This window comes from Petaurus breviceps, unplaced genomic scaffold (genome assembly GCF_028583685.1).
Source record: "Petaurus breviceps papuanus isolate PSGF00001 unplaced genomic scaffold, PetGlider_PUasm1.0 191, whole genome shotgun sequence".
Classification (NCBI taxonomy): Eukaryota; Metazoa; Chordata; class Mammalia; order Diprotodontia; family Petauridae; genus Petaurus; species Petaurus breviceps.
The window spans coordinates 3,101,931-3,109,522 of NW_027185811.1; the positions used below are offsets into that span (position 1 = coordinate 3,101,931).

General features: G+C 50.5%; 1 protein-coding gene across 3 annotated transcripts in view; it reads right to left on the bottom strand.

Annotated features, from left to right (window-relative positions):
- Positions 1-5,718, bottom strand: part of KCNH3 (potassium voltage-gated channel subfamily H member 3) — a 38,506-nt gene extending 32,788 nt beyond the window's left edge. For 2 of the 3 annotated variants that reach the window (XM_069092607.1, XM_069092608.1), the window contains exons 1-3: positions 5,283-5,718; positions 1,538-1,771; positions 559-693 (exon numbers count right to left, since the gene is read on the bottom strand). In XM_069092607.1, the coding sequence (XP_068948708.1) occupies positions 559-693; positions 1,538-1,771; positions 5,283-5,358 (445 nt within the window). In that variant the 5' untranslated portion in view covers positions 5,359-5,718. Of the gene's footprint in view, positions 1-558; positions 694-1,537; positions 1,800-5,282 lie in introns of those variants that run through there. The other variant, XM_069092606.1, reaches the window with a different exon arrangement.
- Between the last annotated feature and the right edge of the window lie 1,874 nt (positions 5,719-7,592).

The window sequence follows — 7,592 nt, forward strand, 5'->3', positions numbered from 1 at the left end:
GAGAGAGAGAGAGAGAGAGAGAGAGAGAGAGAGATTATGATTGAACAAAGGGGTATGGTGGCTGGGTTCCCCAAACAGTAAGGAGAAGGAACTGGAGATGAGTGTACCATAAACTGTGCTGGGCAGGTCCACTCTGTGATTAAGTTTCAGCTAACTTTGGCTCATAAACCTGTATTCTATAGAGCTGTTATATTTACACATTCTTATGGGGGTTTCTGTTGTTGCGGCTTCTCCTGTTTTGCCTTCTGAAAAAAAAAATGAGCCTGGTTTTGACTAAACTGAGCTGAGCGCTGTGCTGGAGCACAGCTAGGTGCCTGGGAAGCCAGGGCTACCTGAAGGTACTGTTATTTCCCCTTGGCATGGATTATCCCTTATCCCATCAGAATAACCAGGTCACCAAGCCAACCCTTCTTGAAGAACGAAATCTCCTTGAGGACGGGGGGCTTCTGTGTCTTCATTTTCTTTCGATCTCTCCCAACACCAGTCACAATGCTTTGCCACCCATTGGAGGAGGCCTACAGTAAATGACTGCTCAGCAGATCCACCATCCATCCTCACCTCCCTCCTTCCAGTTGTCTAGTCCCCCGCGGTTCTTGGAGTCACTGATGTCCTTGTGGGAGACCAGGAAGAGGGCCACTTCACCTTTCTCATTCTTGATGGGCACTACATCCAAGAGGCACCAGAAAGGGAGACCTAGGCACAAAGACAGCTGCCCTAGCTTCAAGACTCTGGCCCTGCTCCTACCCTCCCCCTAGGGAAAACAGTTTCTTTGAGAGGAGAAGAGGGGAGGGAAGGAGAAGCGAGGGGGAATGATTCAGGCTAGAGAAGGAAAGGATACAGGCGACTTAATCACTGGCTTTGTTTATATCATGAAGGGTTATCATATGAAGAGGAAGAATCACCCACTGTTTGTCTGAATTGAGGATCGGATCAAGAAGAATAGGCTGGGGCTATAGTAGAAGTTTGTCACAGTGTGTCTAAGACAGAGACAAAAATCTCTGATAGTGTGTGTGTGGGGGGGCACAGGTACATGCATATGTAAGAAAGAATTATTTTTGTGTGCATATCCTTGGATGTTTGTCTTAGATAGTAGAAAGAACTATCAGTGTGAAGCTTAGCAGTGAGGAAGGGGGTAGCAGAATCTGAGCCCTCTCCCACCCAGGAGAAAACAGAAGGGTTTCCAGGATGGGCTAGAGGACCAGCTCATTTTATCCCGCCATGAATGGATCATGAGTAGGTCGAGTGGGAGAGAGACATGATATAAACAATGCAAAGGGTTTGTTCAGTTTGTTGCTAATTAAGCTAATAATTTTTTTTTTGAGTGGGGAAATGGAAGAGGGAAGATGTGCTCAAAATGGAGAGGGAGGAGGGCATGGGGTACAGAGGATGGGGAGATAGGCAGAGAGGATGGAAGAGGCATAGATGACAGGGAAAAGAAGGGATAGAAGGTGACGTAGACAGAGGAAGAGTAGGAAAAGGTGGAATTAACTGGAACTGGTAGCTGGCAGGTAGAGGTGAGGAGTTATCCCTGGCTTACCACTCTTTCTGTATAGAATCAGTTCAGCCTTAAATTCCTTGTGCTCATCTAGGGCCTTTCGGATCTGCTGACGGACAAGGTCACTAGTGTCAGGACCATAGAGGAAGGAGCACGCACAACCTCTCTGCATGACCTCAGCCCGAGAAAAGCCGGTGAGGTCACAGAAGCCATCAGAGCAGTAAACCACAGGGAAGGATCCCCGAACCTGGGCATTGCCCAGCACGAAGTTACTGTCTGCAAGAGAAGTTACAGTGTGTCTGCAAGAAAGTTATGTGTGTGCCTGGGAAGGGAGGGAAAGAGAGAGGCAGGGCTATGGGTATGTATGTAGTGTGCTTAGGCAGGTTGTTAACCAGCTTGATCTGAGAGGGGCTCAGCCTCTTGGGGATGAGAATTCCCCCAGTCCAATTTCTATTTCCAATCTATTTCTGTGGGTTGTCTTCAAGAAACCCTAGGGAAGGGGAAGGGGGAGAAAAATCATGAAGGACCCTGGAGTCTGGATTCCCAACTCTAGAATGAGGCTAAGGTTTTACTCCTTCCCCTGGGATTCCTCTTTCCCTTCCCCTTATTCCCCAGCTCCCAGCTCTACCAAGGTTTTTTCTCCAATAACCCCAGGGGAGGACATTTCTTCCCCTAAGGGTGTCAGATATGACCAGAGAGTAGAGGATTACTATTACCTCCATCCTGGTAAAGCTCTGGAACCAGGGAGCATAACTGTTAAGTGAAAGATTATGCTTGCAATGTTCCTCTTCAGATTCCAATTCTGTGTCTTGAGGTTAATAGTCTCTAGAAGTGAGTATCTGTGTCACTCACGGTGTTTGTATACTAGACAATTCAGCAACGTATCCGTTGTTGTTTAATGTCCTCGTACTTTTTTTTCCTGGGGTGTGTCTGTTTGTCCTGGACAGCAGCATCTGTGTGTGTGTATGTGACCTCAAGTGTCTCACCTCGTTTATGTGTTGTGAGTGTCTGTGTGCCCTTTATGCTAGTCTTCCTTCCCTCTAACCTATTCTTCCCCCCCTTGGGTATACATCCTGGAAGTCTGGTGACCTCATCAGTTGACATAAGTTTCATAATCTCTAAGCAGATGACTCCCAGAGCTATATATCTAACCCTCATCTCGATCTCCTGAGCCCCAATCTCTCATCACCAATTGCTTGTTGGGCATTTTGAACCAGGTGTTCCATGGGCATCTCAAACACAATATATCCAAAGTCAAACTCCTCCCTGCCCCAGCCCCAAACCTAGAAGAAGGTGGAGGCTGCCGCCATTCTTCCCCTTTAACCAGATTTACAAACTTTATGTCATTCTTGACTCCTTACTCACTCCACATATCCATTCAATGGCCAAATCTTGTTATTTCTACTTCTCTGACATCTCTTTTCAGCACACCAGTTCAGGTCCTCATCACGTCTCATCTGTGGCTTCCTAATTGGCCTCTACGACTTAAATTTCTCCCAACTCTAATCCATGCTCCACATATTGCCAAAGTAATTTACAAAAGTGTAGATCTGACAATGTCACTTCCATATCCAATAGACTCCAGTGACTTCCTATTACTTCTAAAATCAAATATAAAGTCCTCTGGCATTCTGAAGCCCCTGACAAACTGGCCCCAATCGATTTTTTTCCTGTTTTATTCCATCTTACTCCCTTTCACATACAATACAATCCATCCAAACTGGCCATCCTCACACGTGGCATCCCAACTCAGAGAGACTGGGACGCCTCTACTCCTAGAAGCCTCAAGCAATACCTACCAAAAGTTTTTCTAGTTTTGCCTAGCTACTAGTGCCTACCCCACAAAATCAGCTTTAACTTTGTATATACATATCTATCTATATATACAATATATACACATATTTGCATATGCATAAATATAGAAACAGAAATGTATGTGCATATAGATATGCACGTACACACATATATGTATATGTTTATGTGCATGCATGCACCTGTAGTCTCCTCTGGCCAAGGGGACAGCTCCCAAGTACTATTTCACTTGTCCATTTCCCCAGCAGCTAGACAGTACTTGGCACACAGGAGACACTTAGTTTTTTGTTGGTTGATTTGTCCTGGTATATCTCTCCCAGAAGGCTTAAGGGAGTGTGTGTGTCCTGTTTCAGGCTTATTAAATGAATCTTGGATAGTGTAGACATGTGACTCTCTCTTTTATGTTCATCTTGGAAAATCTAGATGAAAGTGTAGGTGTACCGTGGTTAGCTACTTGCCCCTAATCCTTCTTTGGCTCCACTCATTAACCCACTCTGTAGATCTCCTAGGCTTCCTGCTTCCTCCCTCTTCATTCTGTTCCGTCTCAGGAGGATGGGGTGGGAAAGTCCCCAGACTGACAGACCCCTGGGCCCTGGCTAGCTGGCCCCGGCCCTGAGATTTGAACCAGAGTGGTCCCCTAGATGATGGCTGAAGAAGTAGCTGGGGGTGGTAATGGTGTTGCTGAATCAGAGGGCTAGGCTGGTGCCAAACATATGGAGAGGCAGATGGTGGGAGCTCCGTCAGCTCCCAGCATCCTTCCTTCCCACCCCACCCCCCATCTATCCCTCAGCAAGTGACTGGAGAGACCATCCTGGGGGAAATGGTTTGGGAGGGAGTGGGGTTAATGGAATGGGCAATGACTAAGTTGTGCACACACACACCTGCTGGCCCAGGTGCAACTCTGATGACTTCCCCTGATTCCAGGGTATGGGTGACTGGAGCAGTACCTAGGTGCCATGTATCCCAGACCAATGCTCTGCTCCGAAGCCCCAATTCCAGGCTCTTCAGCCACTCCTAGGGAAGTGTGGGCCCCCAAACCCTGATAACACTTGACTTTTTTTTCCTGTGGAGGTGGAGGTTACTATAGCTTTACTGCTTGTTCTCTCCAGTTGCCGCTTTAATATGGCTGGATTATTTGTCTTTTTGGTGGAGTATATGCAGGTGGGATATGAAGCTCTGGCTGGTGAGGAGATGCTATGCTCCCCGCTGGCCAGTTTCTGTTTCCTCTTTCACATTCCCTTTCCAAACCTCCTTTTTCTAACCTTGAACCCTCAGACCGATTATTTAGGATCCCCACCCCCCCTAGGGTCTGATTGAGAGGTGGGTAGTGGGGGATGGGGGACTGCGCCTGGTCAGCTTCTCTCCTCCCTTCCATTCATCCTTCTGGGCGGGGGGGGAGGGTGAGAAAGGCGCTCTGAGGCATCGGGCGAGGTGAGCAAACCTTCCCAAGCCCCAGACCATTCAGTCAACTACAACCAGGGGGACTCTGGTTACCTCTGCCCCTCTTCTCCCGCCCACTCGAAAGCGTCCCGTCCCCCCACCCCCGGTCTTCCCAGGAAGAATTTGATTGGACAAAGGTCCATCTTCAAGAATTCTGCAAAGTGGGAATGGACCTGGAAGGGCCAGAAGATCTTAGGGCAAGGTCTGTGGGGTAGATTTCAAGGGGTCTGTAAACTTTAAAAAATATTTTTATAATCCTATTTAATATAATTGGTTCCCTTTGTAGCGCTGTATTTTATTTTATGCATTGTTAAAGGCATTATTCTGAGAAGGGGTCCATGGGCTTCACAAAAATGCCGAAGGGGTCCATAGCTCAAAAAGATTAAGACCCCCCTGCCTTAACGGGGGTAAGTGGCCCCCATGGGGATCTTCTTGGGGAAGGAAACTGGAGATTCTTTGGAAATCTAGGCTGGTGTGTTTGTGGGTCTCCCACCGGGAGAGGGGTCCCGCCTGCAAAGGGGTGCGGTGAACTCACGCGTCCCGTCGAAGCGCGTGGCGATGGTGTCCAGAAAGGTGTTCTGCGGCGCCAGGAGCCCCCTCATAGCCGGCATCTTAGGCTGCCGCTGCCTCCCGCCCCATCCCTCCCGGGGCGCGGGGCGGGGAAGGAGGGGGAGAGGGTGGGCAGTCCTTTCCTTCTCTGCCCTACCGCGCCCTTCCCCGCCCCGCCAGTCCAGCGGGCGCCGTGCGCTGCCCCCGGCGCCGTCTCCCCGGGCGCGGGTCCTAGGGCAGCTGTCTGGGGGCACAGCCCAGCCACGGCTCTGGGGCCCCAGTGCGAGGGGCAGTCCGCTCCGTCGGGGTCAGAAGCATGTCTCTGGACTCCTCCCGTGCTCTCAGGGTTCGGGTCCCGCTTCCCTCCCACTGACTTGGGCTCCGGCCTCGCTCCAGGTCCCTGCACCTACCTCGGTCTGATGGAGAGATGCGGCTCCCAACCCACCCCCCCTCCCTACCAACTTGCCCGCCTGCACCGGAGTAACCATGGAGACAGGGCACACCCTGCCAGGGCTGGCTCCTTAAAGGCACAGGCTGCCTGCAGAAGTACCAAGTCTGAAGCTCCTCTGATTGGGGATCTGGATTGGGGAAAGGGGGTGCGCAGTGGAAGTGACCATTTAGTACTCCTGGTCCTCATCCCACCCAGCACCTCGCGCGGCTGGGATCATCCAAGCAGAGATCGCCCAGGAGGTTCTGGTCTCTCCCACTGTTGGAGGAGCCTTCTACACAGTTTTTGCCCAAAGGTTCTCTGGTGAGAAGCAGGAAACCCTGGGGATGGAAAGAAGGTTTAGCTGGAAGGAAGGGAACTCTCGGGGTCGGAAACTGCTCATTCTAGTCTTAATTCTCCCCTGAAAAGTAGAAACCTGGGCTGAAGTAATTGAAGGCTAATAGGGTTTGGAGATGCTAAAGTTGAAAGAGTTCCCGTCTAGCAGAGCCCAAGATAGAGTTGGACTAGGAAAGTAGGGTCTGAGTGGCGCCTCGAACCCAAGATCGGAGACTAGATACCTTACTTGTAGTCTGGGCTCCCCAGTTAAGTCTTAATAGGAAATGAGCTGAACTATAGTCGGTAGTGGGAACAGGCGGGCAGAAGGATTGAAGAAGCCACTGCAGGAGGGGAGGGGGTGCTCTGGTTGCTTGAAGGGGGCCCCGAGTGTTGAGACTTGGCTACTTACCGGTGGAGAAACTCTTTAGAACAAAGGTTCTTGACCTATTTTGTGTCATGGACCTTTTCGGCATTCCAGTGGAGTCAAAGGACCCCTTCTCAGAATGTTTTTAAACTCCTAAAATAAAATATTGGATTGCAAAGGAAACCGACTATATAAAAATAGTTGTCACAATAGATTTTTCAAAAAGTTCAAGAACCCCAATTTAATAAGAACCCCTGCCTCAGATTTATGTGTCTGATCTCCGAACCCTGGAAGCGGGAGCAAGGTCAGGTGGCGTATTTTGCCTCAGATAATTATCTTCTACCCCTGCACTGAAGAAGAGCCTTTCCAGCAACTGCTGGGTGGGGGAGGGGGCTGCTGGAGAAGGAGAGAAGGGAATATCCCTGTCTTCTAGGGCTGTAGAATTGTCAAGAGCTGGAAGAGACTTCGGAAACAGTTCAACCCCGCTCAGAAACTCTTGAGATGGAGTGACTTGCCCAAGGTCGTACCAGGAATAAGTGGTAGAGCCAGTGTTTGCACTAGATTCTGACTCCAAATCCAGCGTTCTTTTGCAGGAAGATACGGAGTCACTTTTTTTTTTCCCCAAAGGGGAGGAGACAGTGTATGTGTGTGTGTGTGGAGGGGGAAGCGCAGCCCCTCCATTGGGGACAAGTCTGGCCTGCAGACCCGGGAAAAGATCAGAATGACCTCTGTCTAGTCTGGATTCCGGGAACATAGTCGAGGTGACCCTTGTCTGACCTCTAGGGACAGCCACCTGAACCGAGTTTCGCCGGCTCCTAGGCGCCTCTCCACCTCTGGGTCCATTCTCTCTCAGGTCGCGTCTCTTCCATCCTCTCCCACATCCTCCTCGTCTTCTAGAGTCCCCTCGCCGCCCCCCCCCCCCCCCCCCCCCCATCTTTTCCTTTCTTTCCCCCACCCCCCAGCTGCCAGCTCCCGACTCCTCCCCCCTCCCACTGTTTGCCACGGAGCGCAGCAGCCGCCTTCGCCGAGCTGAGCCGCTGGGGCCAAAACAGCAATTTGTCTCCAAGTGAAGCTGAGGCTATGCAAGGCACCTACCCCACATCCCCTCCTGCACTCTCCATCAGGCTCGGGGGCGGTGGGGGGAGGGGGGCTGACAGATTAAACTAATA